The sequence below is a fragment of the Vanessa tameamea genome, chromosome 17, assembly GCF_037043105.1.
Source record: "Vanessa tameamea isolate UH-Manoa-2023 chromosome 17, ilVanTame1 primary haplotype, whole genome shotgun sequence".
Taxonomy (NCBI): domain Eukaryota; kingdom Metazoa; phylum Arthropoda; class Insecta; order Lepidoptera; family Nymphalidae; genus Vanessa; species Vanessa tameamea.
Window position 1 is genome coordinate 810409 of NC_087325.1, and position 18210 is coordinate 828618.

Sequence of the window (18210 nt, forward strand, 5' to 3'; positions counted from 1 at the left end):
GAACACTCTAAGATTCAATTCTGATAATTCGTCTGCGTCTAATTATAACTCGAAGTCAGCTGTTTTTACGTACTTGCTCGATTCTTGTCTCTCCCTGATGTAATATTATGAATATTTATTGTATTATTACAGGTTACTCACTATAATGCTCAGTTCTTCTCACTCACTTATCTTGTACAATACAGTCCCATGCTCCCGGCGAGAGGCCACCAAAAGTATATTCAGAATATATTACGATTTGTATAATACTAAGCAACAACTTTCATAAAATCTGCGTGTCTCGACATCGACTAAAGCTACATCAATGCTTTAGAATTACGAGACTTTCAATAAAAATAAAAGTATTTAAAAACAGAACCCGCACCGGCGAAGCGCTTAGTCCCGCTGTTGCTCTTAAAAAACTATTAAGCAGCTTTTTTTAAACGTCTCGACACGTTGCCGACGCGACGACGGCACGATATTAATTCCTTAATGATGATCAACTTTTGCTCTTCTTTTGAAATCACTAATATACGAGTACGTATAAAGCGAATGGAAGAACAACCTATAGTTATTTTTGTACTTGATCTATTTTATATTTTAATTGATCAGTAATTTATTGTTGGTTAATATTATGACAATATGTCAACAGGTCCTGCTCAGAGAATTAATACCTTACTCTTATAGTCCAATGCACGGCAATCCGACACGACCGGAGCGGGGCTATAGCGGGCTAACTTAACTGAAAATTTATTAACAGCAAAACTTTTGAGTCCGACTCGGAATTTTAACCAATTTCTTTAAAATTGGACAGTTTTATTATACAAACATACATGTACAATAGCTTAAGTACAATAAAAAATAATGTAAATAAATATTACAGTAATTAAAGTAAAAATATGTAAGTATGGCACTAAGCCATTATGCAATTTGAAGCTGATACATAAAAATATTTTACATAAGTTTAATATTGTATTTATGTATTCTTTTTTTTCGTTTATCAATAAATATGCATGCACAATAATAAAACGGATCATTCGATTGTGAAATATCGTAGGGTGAGAATCGAAATAAATGATTGACCGAACTCCGTTTTATATCTATTATAGAAAACAAACCAACAACCAGAAACTCTTACATATTTAACTTTAGAACAAATCCAGTTGCGCGATTATCATTTGGATTATCGATATCGATATAACTATATGATAGATAACTTTGATTTTCCGCTAAAATTCAATTTAACAGCAATCATTGTATAAGATGTTGTTTGAAGAGTAAACAAATAAGCTTCAGATATATTTATTTTAAAAAACTATTTAATAAATCTATAATATTTTTTATACTTAAAATAAATCGTATCGTAATCGTGTCCTAATTACTTAAACAACCCTACGATCTGACGAACGCATTCATAGCGTTATTCGAGTAATCATTGCAGCAACCATTCTGATAATTGCTGCTGTATTTAATGTACGCAGAGAATAATGGACGAAACAACAAATGCTCTCTGAATTTATTGACTCGACTACTTTGTCGAGTTTTACTTTTTTTCAATAAAATCGGTATTGTTTATGGTTTATTTCCGTGGTGGATAAAATAAACAAAAAATAACTGTTCTTTATTGCTTTGAGATACTTATTTATACATACCGCCTGAAAGTAGTCTGTAGTTACTGTTCCAGACACAAGGGACATAAATCATCATTCAACTAGTTTTGATTGTAAAAGAAAAAACAAAAATCAAAATATATTTTATTCAAGTAGTTTTTTTATATAATACTTTTTTATGTTGGTTTGGTGCTAGGGCTTTATGCAAGCTCGCTCGCATTCTACCGCCACACAACAATACTTAGTATTGTTGTGTTCCGGTTTGAATGAGCCAGTGTAACTACAGGTACAAGGGTTATACATCCAAGCTCCCGAGGTTGGTAGCGTATTGAGAAAATCAAAATATACTTTATTCAAGTAGACTTTTACAAGCACTTTTGAATCGTCATTTAACAAACTATATTAAGTGAAGCTACCATCGGTTCGGAATGTAGATTTTACCGAGAAGAACCGGCAAGAAACGCAGTAGTTACTATTTTTCAACATCTAAAAATACAGTTGTAATGTAAACACCTAATTCATTTTTTGTAGTACATACCTACCAATGTCTATGAGCGGCGGTGACCACTGACCATCAGATCAACTTTATACTCACGTACTACAGGTCGCCTTGATACCAGACATTGACGGTATAACACTTTATCTCTTGGACGTTCTGCTGACCACTGGGCACCGATCTAGTCAATTTTATTTTTCAACCATAACATCGAGTGATTATATCATCACATCAAGTCTCCACTCTCGTATATCTCTTAATAATTTGTAAAATTTTAGTTTAATAGTCACAGAATTTTGTTAATTTTTTATTTAGATTTGTAATTTACACTCCTACTTTCATTTGCTCGCATTATTATTAAGTCGAAGTCAAAGTCAAAAATTTATTAAATGTAGAAATAATTACACTTGCTTAAAAATCTTCCACCGGTTCGGAAAGAAACTCAGTATTGCTTACATTGCTGTTAATGAAATCTGTCGTATGTATTTATTACTATTAACTAACTTACTCATACGTAGCCTCTTGACGTACTTTCAGAAAACGCAAATCCAATCAAAGACTTCCAGAGACAGGTAGTATCTACTTCATTAACTATTAAGACATATTCCTCTCAGTACTGTCCCCTGTCTAGTGAAATCGCTTTCCTCCAAACTCTCTGGCTTGTGCAACTGGATTTCCAGGCAATCGGTCATTTAGAATAGACGACGGCTCTTCTGATTTAATAGATATCGAAACCAGTGTACCTCCGGGAACTGTTTTATTTACTACAGTGTTTTTGCTGAATATCAAAGATCTGCACTGTTAGAGACATGCTACCCAACATAAAATGTTATTATATCGATGTTTAAAATGCGTGGAGTTACTATTTGTTAAAATACTGAGTTACTACTAGGCGGTTCATCTCGGTAGCATCCACACTCCAAAGCGGTGTTAGCTTTACGTTTACTACAATTCTGTAAAATGAGAAATCAAAAGTGCCTGTAAAAGCATATTTTGAAAGGTTTTGAATGAATGAATGCGTTTGCTTGATTCGTCAAGTTGATCACTAAAAAAAATGAATCACTTCATCTTTTTACAACTGCTCTACTTTCCCAAATGTGTCTGTGTATGTGTCTTTTAGTATCAACAACTCATACAAATTCAATTTAGGGAATTGTATAGAGTGCACAACAAAAAAAAATTAAACGAACTTCATTCAAAATATCCTTTTGAGCCCATTTGAATCGATCGTCATTTTACAAGATTTCAATTAAAATTTAAGCTATCACCGGTTTGGAACATAAATTCCACACTGAAGAATAATTTTAATTTAAATCAAACAACATTAGCATATTTTACGTCGATACAAAACAACCGATTCAATTAGTCATATAAGCTAAGGAGTTAATTAATTTATAAGCCCTTTTGAAATCACGTTATATTGTCTCTAAAATTATATTTAAGCAATAATACGTAATGGTACCGTTAACATAAAAATAAATGTCGCGCGACTCGCAAAGAAAAGTGAATAAGCATTCATTTATAAATATGAAATATTGGAAATAATTAATAAAAAATGTTATTTTAAAAATATATTTTATTATAACTTTAATACAATATTACTTAAATGTACATTAGCCAACATCATTCGATTACAAACATGCCTTTGATACACAAAATTATAATATTAGTCATAAAATAGATTAAGTAAAGAAACTCAATGAATGTCTTTAGAGACGTCCGTCAATCGTTAACGAAAAGCACATTCAAATGGTAGTTAATGGAATATTTACATAAATACAATAACTTTAAACATTATAAAACCAATTATATAATTTAATTTATAACTTCTAAGTGCTTTTTAATTTAATTATACGATGACTTGTCACGGGCGTCGTCGGACGCTAGCGAACCAAGTGAGTGTCGCCTTAATAGACTCGAGTTATTATAATAATTTCGAATTAAATATTTACTAAAAACATTTATATTAATTATAACGCATATGAAATAATTTATTAATAGAATATGTATAATTATTTAACTATTTGATTTCAATAGAATTTACCCGATGGTAATTAAGTAAGAATATTTCAGCTATTTAAATATTATGGATTTCATTTTTATTCTAATTAAAAATCCTCGTTTACAAAGTGTACAAATTCTACTGAAATTGATAGTATATAGTATTACCAGCGAGCGTATACGCGGTTAAGGGGAGATGGAACTTTTGAGGTAGAAGCAAAATTAGATTACAATTCAAATTTAAATTTATTTTTGCGATCCATTTTACAACTTATTTTACGTCGATAGTTAACTAATATAATACGTTTTTAATTGGCTAAATTGCTGGAGGCTCGTTTAATACGTTAGGTACAAATGTATGTATGTACATACGTACAAGACACATACTAGTTTAAGCAGAATCTAGTGAACTACGGAAAGGTTAGAGCATCACCAGCTCGATGCTCACATGAAAAAGTCTGCCGTTTCGGCAATCGGATCGACGGATAGGAAATGAACGCTCAGCGGGAGGGGGAGGAAGTTAGAGCTGTTAGGAACGTCTCGAAAACAAAGTAAGCCCGTGCCTTCGCCGTCCCCTTCGCGTTCACCGCGCCTGCGCCTTCATCTGCGCGGCCAGCAGGAACAGCATCTTGAGGCCGGGCAGGAAGGCGGCGGCGGCGGCGAAGTCGGGCCCCGTGGCCAGCGCCGCCACGGCCGCCAGGGCGCGCGCGTGCTCGCCCGCCGCGCCCGCCGCGCGCGCCGCGCGCAGCTGCGCCAGCGCCGCCTCCGACAGCTGCGCACACCCGGTCTCCCTTACCACGATACCTACCCGAAGCCACCGCCGACGCTCGCCCGCGTCGGGCGGGGAGGTCGCGAGACTCATCACTACCGAGTTTACTTAGCTGGGCGTCCCCCTCGGTGAATGTCCTCAGAGTATTGTTTGTTGATTACACTGGCCTCAGTTCGGTTGTATCGCTATCTTAGTACGGTGTATTTTTATCGATAAATATGAAAGTATATTATTTAAAATACTCACCCTGCTGCTGATCGCATACGTATAATTTAATTATGTGATAAATTAGTTTATCATCGATGACTCACCCTATGTTCCCGCAGCATATCGTACAATGTTTCGAGCCTTCTTTGGACATCTTCTAGTTTCCTCTTCATTTGCTGGAAAGAGACGTGAACCATAAATATAATTTGTCCCAAAATTTTAGTTTAGTACTAGACAATGCCGACATACATAGTAATAAATGTGTTTATGTGAGCAAACATCCGAGACTGTTGATTTTAAACCGATGAGTGTAGACATAAAATACGACCAAATAAGATAACTTAATCAATTTTGCATTTTTTTTAATTACGCGCCCGAGACGACTATTTTTATCAAATATTTGGATTTATATTTTATTCCATATTTTAATACGCTATAATTTTACTAAACATAATTATGCGTTACTAGGTAAATATTTTTGAACGGTCTCATTATAATTGTGACCAGGTTTTTTTTCCTATAGTTGTAAATATTTTACTCGACACAAATTTTTGTGTTCAATCTTACCTGATTAGTAGCCTTTTCGGAACAGGCATTCCGGAGGGAATCAAAAACAGTTTGCAAGTCGACGTATTCCGCGGGGAGAGGACCCTTCTGTACCGGCTCTGCTGGAGCGGGACTCTCCACCTGGTAGCAAGAGCAGTATTATGAGATTCGATGATTCTATTGAACATTTATTTCTTAATGTTTTTGTTTGATAAAATAGACTAGCAAGTCGTCATGTAAGGTAAGTGGTGACCATCGCTCAGACATTGTTACTGGAATTTAAAGCAAACGATTGCTAGTCAACGGGAATCTCACCTGTTGAGGATATCCTGTTTGCATTGCCGGCTGGTACGACCCTTGATACTGCTGATCGGCATACTGTCCAGGGTACTGAGTTGTCTCACCAGGGTACTGCACCATTTGACCAGGATACTGTTGCTGTTGGCCAGGGTATAAAGCCGGCTGACCCGGATATTGAGCCTGTTGACCGGGGTACTGAGCTTGCTGGCCCGGATATTGAGATGTGGGTACTAATGGCACGTATTGGGGGGGCTCTACACCGAATAAGGGATGCGTGATCGGAGCTTGTTGTTGGATCTCTTGTTTGGGCTGAAACAAATTTAATATTTCAAACATGCCGTGTTTTATTCAGGTCCTTTTAAGCTTTAAACACTTTTAGTAATATATAAGTTCAAATTTCATTGAAAACGAAAATAAAAACCAATAAAACATTATTAGTACTACAGGTAATTACATACAAAACATTTTCTTTTGCTTTTCATAAGCATTTTTAGGTAATACTGAAACTGAAAGGTTTCAGTTTCATTCATTTGAATGAAACCTGTAAAATTATTTATATATATAGATAGTGTCGCTCTACTAAAGAACTTAAAGCCAACTATTATCTTGGAGTACGTCACAGCTGCGCTTGATATCTGGCAGATGTCATACTTTTTAATAGTGTGCGTTGTGTGTGTGTGTTCACTGTTGATAAAAACCTTTTTTGACGCGTTCTCAGCTTTGACAGTCTATCTAGATATATAAGTAATCAAAGACCAAAACATTTATGATATGAAACTGCATCGACCCAATACTCATATAACCAAAAAATAGTTACACTACTAGACAAAAAAATCTCTTCCCGGTGAGATGAATCCACCGCGATATTCCACTAACCTGATATAAAGACACTCCACAGATGGCTTATCACATTAATATAAACAAAAACAAAAAAATATCGGTACACGTGAGGGGAGTGGAGATGCAGATGTGACGATAGAATAGTATCGCCTTATGGCCTCCACCGGTGACAGGAGGGCTGGTGCGCTTTTAGCCCAGAGGATCGGAATTGCGATTCAACGGGGAAATGCTGCTAGCATTCGTCCGCGGTCAAGATTTATACAGTAACTAATTTTAATTCATATTTGTATATAATTAAGCACTTAATGTTATCAATTCTTATATTAATAATTTTTTTCATAGAATAGTACAAACTATTTGAACATGACTTTAAAATTTAATTAATTATTTTATTTACTAATTGAAAACAATTCTGGTCTTAAACCAAACCAAAATTCCATAAGATAAAAAAATGAAGTAACTTACTAAATTTCATAAACAGTTCTTAAATCATATGCAAGGAGAAAATTATGAAATGCCATATATAACTATACTAAATCGAAAAGAGACAAATAAAGTATCCTTTATTCAAAAGTCCTCGTAGCAGTTTTCGATTAAGGTCAATTCACCACCGATTCGGAATTCTACCGAGAGAAACCGTAAAGAAACTCAATAGTTACTAATTCGCCAATTAAATTAGATACTTGTTTTACAATTTGATTATTTAACCTGTATGAAACTCAACCAATACTAAGTCCACGCTTCATTATCATCTGTACGGCATTTTATCGAGTAAACAGTCTCATTATCATTGTTAAGGAAAGAAAACTCAAAGTCATTCCCACTCAAACATGCGGGCTCACTCCCACCGCCGGCTACCTCGGCCCGGCGCCTGAGCTCTATGGCGTGCCCCCACCGGCGGGTGCCCGCGTGCAGCGCCGACATCCCCTCGTGCCCAAAGCACTACAGCGTCGCCAACAAATACTCACTTTATATTTGCTACGCGCAAACGAGATACTACACGACAAACTTCAATTAAATAATATCTGTTTTTTTATTTTACACGGATGGACATTTTAAACCAGGCAGCGAATCGCCTTATTATCTACATTTAAAAATAATAAATTTAATATAAATAGTTATGTGACGATATATATATACATAGACATATTTTTATTTACTTTCCGTATTTTTTTTTTATTATTGTCTATCGAAACGTCGTCAAATAGCGGCTTAGATAGCGTTCCCGCCTTGTTTCAAAAAATCCACCCGTATGATCATTACATAATATTGATAATATTCTTAGTATTAATAACTTTTTGACACAGTATTCGTCGGTTCGACACTGACGTTATAACGAAGTACAATTTTGTTACTAGATTAATAATGAATATAAACCTCACCTTGGGCCTCGAGGTCAACATGGGGGGGTCGTTCCAGCCGGGCGCCGCCGGCTTGGGGCCGGGAGCGGCCTCCGCCGCCTGGTAGTAGTTACCGTTCACCGACGGGTGCATGGGATTCAACGTTGCATTGTTCGACTGGTTTAACGTGTTCATCGGATTTAAAGGAATCATGGGATTTAACGGCGCCGGATTTAATGGATTCATCGGATTTAATGGTGCTGAATTTAATGGGTTCATCAATTGAGGAGGATTCGATGGATAATTCTGTTGCTGGTTGATCGGTGTGAAGTTATGACTCGGCACGCTAGCGGCACTGTACTGATCTGGTATGGGGCTGTTGTACCCGTAGGAGGGGGCCTGGGGTGGATTGTTAAAGCTATATTGATTGTAAAGAGGTGCGGACTGAACCGAGGGATCGACTTTGTATTTCGAACGACTTGTGATTCCACCTGTAGACAATTAAGTTTACTGTATCGTCATTGCATAGAAATTATACGATTTTATGAGTTACACGCATATGAAATGATATCGTGGTCGCTGCCTTAAATAATAATACATATGAGTTACATACCAGGCTGCGAAGAGACACTCGCGGGGCGTGGCGGGTGAGAGCTTGCGGACCAACTCTGAGGCTCGTGGGTCGCTGCTGGGGGTTCTATAAAGAATAATTATTTTATGAAAACTGAGTCTTCTATCCAGCTCATAAGGCTGCTCAATCCGAGGACCTGAAGTCACACCATTTTTTTCTGAGAAATAATTCTTACTATCAGCCCAAACTATGAAAGTTTGGGAACATTTCCAATCCAACGTTTTAATCTTTTCTGAACTCTCCTGTCGTGTCGAATAGTCTTACCTTTAGACCAATAGGGTAAGATAATGGAGCGTACATCTGTTAGCGCACAACTTTTTGCGTTTAAATACACTCGTATATAGAAATAACAATACGTGCTTGGAGCGTGCTCAGTACTACTTATTTAGTATAGACCTATTCACTCGCCGATCCACATTAAATTATCGACGTGAATCAGTAAGCGAGAAGTATGGGTGATACCCGTGCTTACAATCTTAGTGCGCGCAAGACAATTAACGTAAAAAAATAAAAATTAGATTGCGACGTGGAGCGCGGAAATTCCTAAGTGAATAGGTCTATAAACTACTTACGCATTTTGTAAGCCCCAATGTTTTCATTGTTTGCGAAGTTCGAGTGAGTGCTCACTGTACGCGCACGCGTCGACGTCTGCTGCTGCTGGTGCTGGTGCTGGTGCTGCTGCTGGTACTGCTGCTGCTTCTGATATCAACAAATATAGGATTAGTTCAGAGTGGGCGCTGCACCCACCGGACGCCGACCACTCGTGAGTGTCATGTCAAATATTCAATGGACATCGGTGCAACAGCGCGGCACGGGTCGGCCCCGCGACGCGTCGTCGACGTAAATAGCACATAAGAGAGCGGCGCGGCGACCTGGTCCCGCGAGGCGAGCGCGGCGTGCAGGCGCTCGCGCAGCTCGGAGCGCGCGCCGCGCAGCGCCGCCAGCGCGCTGTGCAGGCAGCCCTGCGCCGCCACGCGCGCCGCGTAGCGGCTCAGCAGCGCATCCAGCTGCCCGCCCTCCTGCCGCGACACCAGACGATCGGTTTTAATCGGGGTCGGACGATATTTGTTCATTTTTTGAGTTCGATACGGAAGGAGTCGCCAGAGAAACGGGCGGAGATGCAGACCTGGGCGGGTCGGCCCTGCACGGCGGCTGCGGCGCGCATCAGCAGCGCCAGCTCGGCCTGGCGCGCCAGCTCGGCGGCGGCGGGCGGCGGGGCCCGCAGCGCGCGCGCCGCCAGCGCGTCCCCGTGCGCGCCGCACACGTAGCACAGCGCGGCCGCGTCGCGCAGCGCCGGCTCGCTGTCCGCCGCCAGCTTGTCGCCCAGCACCTCTGCACAGGGACACATGTACTCGGCGGCCGCGGGCGCGGCTCGGGCTCCGGCGGCGCGCACCCACCGCAGTAGTGCGCCAGCGCGCGCGGCTCGCAGTGCGCGGCGAGCGCGGCCAGCGCGTGCCTCCAGGCGGCGGGCGCCACGGCGCGCAGCAGGCCGTCCCAGGCGCCGCGCAGCAGCGCGCCGGCCACCAGCGCCACGGGGTCGGCGGCGCGCGCGCTCAGCTGCGCGCGCTGCACGCGGTACTGCAGCTCCTGGCTGCCTGCGGCGACACATACGCGGCTACAGGGCGACGCTCACGAGCGCCTCGCTCTCGACACGTGTGAGTGTCCGAGCCCGTTACTCGAAAGTGTCGCTTGGAGCGAACGTAAAAAACTTACCTAACGAAGCGATGATGAGCGCATCGGCTACTCTTTTCGCCTCGAGGCAGAGATCGACGGCTTCCTCGATGTTGCCGCACACGAGCGCGCGGCAGATAAGGCTCGTTGAGTCTGTACAGTCACCATTACACATATTTTATAAAGAAAATGATTGAAACAGTAGCGATCGAATGATTTTATTAAAAACGAGTCTTCGCTACATAATTGCAGCTGTTGCACGTGTAATATATAAAAGAAGGTGTTTTTGTAAAATAGCCAACAGATCTAAAGACGCACATCACACGTCCTCAATTCAAGGCGCATCACGCACGAATGCCGTTCATCTACACTCTGTTAAAATTCGAGCACGTCGGTGACATAGACGCGACCCCATCCCCTCCCGACCCCTCATCCAGGCGTACGCGGGTGTTTATCCAGTTCAAATAACAAAGATGGTAACTTTTTTGTTGTTTGGTCATTTTCGTTGAGGAATAATGCATAAACATTTTTAGGCTTATAAAAAAATGTATTTAAAAATGTTATTGAAAAACAAATTTACCGTCACCGCTCGGTATGACGACGTTAGTCACAGTCGGTTCGAGGTCTATGCTTGCGAGCTTCTTCTCGATCAAGGTTTGAGCATCCTATAAACAAAATATAACCATTAAGAACAGTATATTTCTATCATCCAAAGGTCTTTAACGTAGTCATGTTGCACACACGCTGCCCACTTCTCTTTTCGTGTAAGAGACATTATTTTACAAGAGAGAAGCTTGTCACGTTCCGGAAGACTACGGTTAACATGATTGTGAAGCAGACGCGTCATCATCATCACTATACAAACCTGGACGTACTGGATATATTCAGAAAATTGTAAACAGAAGTTTTATGAGTTAAATGGTCAAAAAAGTTTAAACCTCAAAGTATCAAAACTATTTATTTTTATATTTTAAAATCCAACTTACAGATAGATCAGTGCTTGTGTCTGTAGACAGTTCCGCTTCGGTCTCAGTGCTCTCTCTCTGTGTCGTTAGTGTGACAAGTTCGACAATTAGTGCACAAAGATTATGAGCTTGTGATAAACTTGAATTGCAATTTTAGCATAGATGTTAAAGTGATATAATTCAGTCTCGTATTAGTCAAAGTGCACCGTATTGTAAAAAACTCAAACAGGAACAAAAACTGAAAACGGTTTCACTTTTGACAGCTTATATGAAGTAAGATATAACTTTGTACTAGCGTCTAGCAATTTATATCACACACAAGTTTTTTTCAAGGTTTACGTTCTATTGATCAATCTATTTTAATTAAGCGATGGGATTAAATGAATAAATGTAACCTCAGTGCTATTTTAATTTAATTTTGAACATTAATAAATATAGCAACACTGGTATATAAACGACTATGTCTATGATGTAGTGGACACACGTGTATTTCTGTAAAGTTAAATGTGACATGTATATAAAAAAAATCATGGTTGGAATGAACTAATAGCTTAGGAAAAGTGTTCAAACATGTAATTAATAGAACCCATACATCCCAGTTTAATGGAACTTTAGCCCTACAAGAACGTTTCTGAAATAAACTTACTCTACTGAGTCCGAAGTTGTCCTGTGGGGCGCGTGGTTCATTGTTCGGTTGACTCTTGAACTTTGACGATATCTCTTCTTGCTTGAAGCCTAATACAATAAGATTTAATAATTAATGGCTTATGTTAAACCACAGATTATTAGATAGTATATATTTTTAAGATGTAACAGCTTCCGTCTCGTTTTCCTACAATCCGTGGGAGTGATTTCGTGAAAAGGGACGGTGTGCAACAGAGAGGCGGGGTCTTCCCCGCGCTCTTTGTTTTGACCAATGAGGACGCGCCTCCAAAGTTCCGAGAGGATGTGTTATCAATGTTGTGTGAGCTGTCAGACGCTACACATCATCGGCGACTATTGAGGCTATTGAGGCTCGTTATTTTATTTTAAATAGTTTAGAAAACGATCTAAGGCAAAATTCATTCAGACGTGACTATAAAATTTTACCTAAAGATGATGTTTTTTAAAGAACTACATTTTTGACTGAGCAAAACCTTTTATAATTTTTTTTTCAATGTTTTAGATCAAATATTTGAGAATAAGAGTCAAGTACGAATTATGCCATAATATAAACAGCTCACCGAGCAAGTTCAGTATCTCGGTCCGGTACGTGGGAAGGAAGTTGGCTCGCAGGAAGAACCACGTAAAGCGCTCGTGTTGGTCCGTCGCTGCGTCGCCCTTCACACGACAGTATCTGAGAAAAAAACATTACATAAGAGACGCCTCGTTCTTCTAGTAACTCGTTTGCCTCTCTCTACAATTAGCTCTTCTTGCGGTCATCTATTAGCTGATGATCTTCTAATTTACGTTAGATGGTACAAATGAGGCTGTTTTGATTGATTATATTGCAGTCTCCAAGTGAATCAGAGGAAGTTTAAACGCATAAAAACCCTGCCTAGTGTGGACTACAAAATGTTCCGCGGCATTTATCTCGGGGATATATAAATAATCATTCAGATGACCTTGTAAGAGCCTCGTCGATTAAGTATATTTCGATTTTGGTCCCTTTCACCGGATAAGATAATATTTTTCTATATGTTATGTATCTGAATAAATACATATATGAGATGAAACTCAGAACAGACGTTGAGATATATCAATAATAAATAAATAGATATGCACTCACTCCGCCAATTTCTCCGCAGCCCCGGGCTCCTGGCTGAGGGTTAGTCCTATCACTGTGTCCAACTCGAACGCCTTTTCGACTATTTCTGGTTCACTGACTACCTACGAATTATTAAAATATATATCAATATAATATATGTATCAGAGAAAAATGACGTATCAGTTTAAGATAAATATATAATTACCTGGCTGACGTATACCAGCTTGTGTGAGTCGGTCTCTTGTGGGCATTTCTCGAATGTTACTAATTTTCCACCGAACTGGAATACACACATAATAAAAATATAAATCAACCTGTATTTCATACTAAAATAAAATAAAAAACTTGTGAGGTGTAAGTGTCAGTCATAAAAATGGAGCGGAATACGAATGCATATCTTTAATTGCGTAATAATTTGTAATGAATTTACGTGTGTCATATAACATAATTGAGACTATGTTCGATATGGATTGTGCACAGTAACAACAGTGTGCACGGTGTGCGATGTTTGGCGTGTGACGTGTGTACAGCGTGTAGTGCGGCGTGCGGCGTGCGCCGTGCGGGGGGTGTGCGCTGACCGCGAACTTGGCGGCGGCGGGGCGGCGCATCCAGCGCGGCGCGCGCGGCGGCTGCGCGGGCGCGGCGGGCGGCGGCGCGCTGAGCTGCACGGCGGGCAGCGCCGCGAACGAGTCCGCGCCGCCGAACGAGTCCATTATGTTGTTGTTGCTCGCGCTGCTGCCGCCCTGGGGGTGAGAGTTGCGACTGACGATCGTGTCTCACTTCTAACATCGGTACTGTACGAAACGACGACTGTTACTTAAAATGCGACCACATTCGCATGTAATATCACTGACTCCCTCACCGGTCGAAGTTGAGCTCAAGCAGGCAATTCAAAGTATTGCCACTAAAATAACGACAGCGTCCTCGGCGGTCGGTACTCACCGCTACGCTGCTGGTCGCGAACAGCGTGTGCAGCGCCAGCGAGTGATCGAAGGAGGCGGCGGCCAGCAGGCCGGGCTCGCGCGCCGCCCACGCCACGTCGAACACCCACGCCGACTGGCGGTTCACTTCCACCACCAGCTCGCCGCCCTGTTGGACAATACGATAGACGAGTTAATAGTAGCTTATTCTTTTGATGTACTCTGGTAAAAAACAAATATTCTTGTGAAGTAAAACGATACTAACCGGTTTAGTGTTGTTCGGGTTCCAGGCGAGCAGTCTCCCATCTCGTCCGGCCGACAGCAGCAGATCGTGGTCGTGTCGGCTCCAGGACAGCGCCAGCGCGCCCTTCTCGTGTCCTTCCAGGGTCGCCAGCGGGGATGCGGCCAATCTAGAAGACATTCAGTTGCTACATATGTGGACTCGTTTAATACTAGTAATAAGTAACAGCTAACATATAAGTCTATCAAACGAAATCATAACATTTAATATAAATTAAATCAGTTCGCAGGAACTAGTTGAATGGACCTGCAACATGAAATCCACACAAACGAATAGGTGAAGTGGAGTAAAAGCATACGCCTACCTGAGGTCCCAGAGCTGCACGACGGGCGCCTGGTCGTCCTCGGAGGCGACGCACAGCTGCGTGGCCACGCCGGGGTGCCACGCCAGCGCGCGCCAGCGCGTGCGGAACTGCGAGTCGCTGCGCGGGCCGAGCGATTGGAATTAACATACGAGCTAAACATTATTTAATCTACTCGACGGAAAACATTCCGCAAGGAATTATAGGCAGGAAATAGTATGATCAAAATTCTTATGTACCGTGTTCAACGTACCTCAACTTCATAATAGGTTCATTCTTCCTGAGATCCCATACCAAACATCTCGTAGCAAATGTGGATCCTAGAATATGTTGTACCTGAAACAAATGAAACCCTGTGTTCAAAATTATGAATAAAAAGATAGACATAAGGCATTTATTTGCAACGGCATGGCCCTAAGGTTATATTTAAACTTGTAATAAAACAAATCTCAATTTAACCCTTTAACTATTATCGACATAATATACTTTTCCATATTACCTGCTGATTCCAAGCTAGACCCTGGACATGGTCGTAAGGTTGGCTTCGATTGCCGGGTGCCATTGGCTGACTTGTGTTGTTGAGGTCCCAGATAAATATTTCACTGTCTGATGCACCGGAAGCCAAGAGATTCTTCTGATAAGGATTAACGTCGAGCGCGGACACATGACCTAAAAAGAAATGTTGCAAGTTCATTTATAAATATCAGGGAAAAGGTGAAAATTATAACATAGAATTATTAATAACTTCTATTAATATTTTACTATGTTTTTAAAAATTATGTTTCTTTAATATGTTACAAAATGTTATATTTTGTTCATGAATTTCATGTATGCTGTTGCATATTATACATCTTGCCTTTGTGAGTGAATAATCACGAAGTTGAGAGAATCACTATGTTAAAATAAATATTTTTTAATTAAATAAACCTAACAAATATAATCCAATTTCTATATTTGCTGTCTTTACTCTTAGCCATCTCATGCAGTCTAAGACATCTTATAAGTTAGAGCGTCACTCATCATGTTAATGCACAACGACAATAATTTAAGGTGGAGGGGCATGCAATCGTAAATCTATCTATATTATGGTATCAAAACAAACTATTATATTAGTTCCATGTGATATTAATTTCACATAAAATCACATAATTATTATAAATACTTTAATTTATTGAACATGTTAGACAAAAAAATAAACTTGTCTATGGTAATAAATATATTTTCAAATGATAATCATCACAGATGCTTAAAAAAAAATTGATCAATATCTGTTAAACTTCTTTTTTTTTAAATATTCAAACTATTGTAGAAGGATCCTAAAAAAAATTATAATACAGCTAATTCTGTATTGTGTTGCATTAATTATAAAATCAATATATTGACCCAATAGTTTTTATTCAGTATACAGATAAGGCAGGAGCATCTCTTATCACATCGGTCAGTCAGTCAAAACACTTATTTAAATACAACTGCACAACTTTATAATTTAAATTACTGTAGTATGCTAACATTTTAATCAAAAAAACTAAAATCTTTAAATAATAAAACAAAAATATGATTCCGCAATATGCCAATTGGCAAAAAAGCTGCAATATAAATATGATGATGTCTATGATGCAATTTTGTACAAGAAGGAGTCTGATTGCTATGATTTGGAATGTAAACATATTTCCATCATATACAAATAATTGCGCTAAAGTTCTTGCATTAGGTTAGCCAAGTACACACATTTTTTGTAACTGTAATGCTTTTTGTGTTTTGGCCGTAAGCAATATTTACAGCTGAACAAATTAATTTGAATATGTATAAGAAGAATATGTTTTGCAATAGGGCATAGTGCACAATTATAATTTAAACATATAAATCTTAATTTACATCAGATGAGGAAGGCCATTTTTAGTCAATGGTATTCAATTTCACTGCATTATTTCATTTTTAAATAAGATCTATTTAAGAACAATGACTGTGCAACAATTTTCAAAAATAATGTTGAGTAGTTGTTTTTCAATATTCATATCATATTTTTTTTTAAAACACCTACCATTATGTTTAGAACTGCTACCAATAAGTGAGTCACTAGCATTATTAAGTAATTTCTCTGCACTGTAGAATTCTAACAAGCCTCCATCACAGCCACCCACGATGATACCTGCACCTGACCAGACTAACTTTTGAAACCTGTAGAAAATTAAATTGTATATAAATATTAACGTTTTGATTTTTTTAATAGTAATATTTTGACATATTTTTATACACATTTCGAATTAATTGCAATATACCCGTTAATATATTTTTAAGTAAACTCACTTATGCTTTGTTTGTATGCTTGATTTCATTTCAAAATCAAGACTTGAGTCACCCAAGTTAAGAGAATGCAGTTCCAAATAGGAATTCGTGCTGAAAGAGGCATCAACTTGCTGAGCTGCGGAGCCGGTCACGAGCATTGTCGGGTAATGCTCCGCTGGCGACCAGCTCATATTCACCGTCCTTTTTAACTCTTTGATCTTCATCTTGATGCAGCAGCCTCACTAAAAACTATTAGATCGTTTAAACTAATAAAAACACTGAATTATGTCACACTATTTTGAACACGTAAGAGAGCGAAACTAAAAGGACAACGTGAAGTTTGTAATACTATAGGATTGATTAGGCCTTAAATATTTTTTTCAGGGATTCAATTCAGAAGATTAAGTGGTAAATTATTTTATTTACCATAAAAACACCGAGTTGGCACTTCCAACGTGGCTGACGTAAATATTCCTGATTTGACAGCAAATTTAAATGACGTTGATTGACAACACTTTTTTTCTTATGGCACAGACTGCATTATAAATTAAATGTGTATTGTTTTATATTCTTAAATAAACTTTATCGAAATAATAAATTCAGAAATTATATTAAATTAACTAATATTACCATACTGTCCTACACTATTCTTTGCCAAATTGCAATTTACATTTTGCAAATTAAAGCAGGACAGAAATATGCAGAAAACAAAAAGAATAAAATTAATGTCAAAGATTTTTACGGAGACTGATTTTATAACAATTTACAATTAAATATCAAAAGCATCTTATAAGCGATTTGAAAAAAAAAGAAAGGTAAGTTAAAATTTAATTTAAACTCATTACGTTATTAAAGGTAAAAATAATAAAAATGTATATGTACGATCTGTATACAAGTCTGTGAATACAAGAACAATAAAAATACTGTCGTACATTTAGTTGTATGAATATGGGTAGTATACATACTCTTTGGTATTCACTACAAAAGAATATGATAGATCTTAGTTAAAAAAATAGTCACACTTATAACATTATAATTAAATAATAAAGATAATATTTATAAGTAGTTTAGGAAAACAATAGTGATGTATCTAAAAATAACTTTCTTTAGAAGTTTCACTGTGAATTAAATATTTATTAATTTATTAGTATTAATGAAATTTTTACTAAAGAAGTATATACTTACGTAATTTTAAAATACTCCATACAAAGGCTTTTTCCCAAAATACAAAAGCGGAAACCTAATTCACTCTGACAACATTCTGAGCCGTTAACTTCAATCAATACATTTACGTTTGTTT

At 38.7% G+C, this 18210-nt stretch overlaps 1 protein-coding gene across 4 annotated transcripts; it reads right to left on the reverse strand.

Moving 5' to 3' along the window:
• Nucleotides 1-3643: 3643 nt before the first annotated feature.
• On the reverse strand, nucleotides 3644-17438 carry LOC113394772 (protein transport protein Sec31A). 4 transcript variants are annotated; one of them, XM_064217432.1, is made up of 26 exons: nucleotides 17337-17438; nucleotides 16932-17159; nucleotides 16666-16802; nucleotides 15124-15293; nucleotides 14878-14960; nucleotides 14628-14744; nucleotides 14288-14432; nucleotides 14045-14191; nucleotides 13681-13845; nucleotides 13308-13382; nucleotides 13124-13224; nucleotides 12579-12691; nucleotides 12002-12090; nucleotides 11377-11433; nucleotides 10971-11055; nucleotides 10433-10543; nucleotides 10117-10314; nucleotides 9846-10051; nucleotides 9592-9738; nucleotides 9292-9406; nucleotides 8702-8785; nucleotides 8131-8579; nucleotides 5924-6217; nucleotides 5630-5749; nucleotides 5167-5238; nucleotides 3644-4858 (listed from the first exon to the last, which is right to left on the reverse strand). In XM_064217432.1, exons 2-26 carry the CDS (start codon nucleotides 17132-17134, stop codon nucleotides 4670-4672), a joined length of 3672 nt encoding a protein of 1223 aa, XP_064073502.1. In that variant the 5' UTR covers nucleotides 17135-17159; nucleotides 17337-17438; the 3' UTR covers nucleotides 3644-4669. The 4 variants fall into 4 exon arrangements, with proteins under 4 accessions (XP_064073502.1, XP_064073501.1, XP_026487977.2 ...); XM_064217431.1 differs by having other exon boundaries at nucleotides 9292-9409; XM_026632192.2 differs by having other exon boundaries at nucleotides 9292-9418.
• Between the last annotated feature and the right edge of the window lie 772 nt (nucleotides 17439-18210).

Bases quoted from the DNA above. Each gene is read 5' to 3' on its own strand.
- LOC113394772 (XM_026632192.2), bottom strand. From the start codon at position 17,134: ATGAAGATCAAAGAGTTAAAAAGGACGGTGAATATGAGCTGGTCGCCA. The intron at 8,580-8,701 runs GTATGTAACTCA...AATTGTCTACAG, and splicing joins GAGTGTCTCTTCGCAGCCTG to GTGGAATCACAAGTCGTTCG. The intron at 4,859-5,166 runs GTGAGTCATCGA...GGGTGTGCGCAG, and splicing joins ATATGCTGCGGGAACATAGG to CTGTCGGAGGCGGCGCTGGC.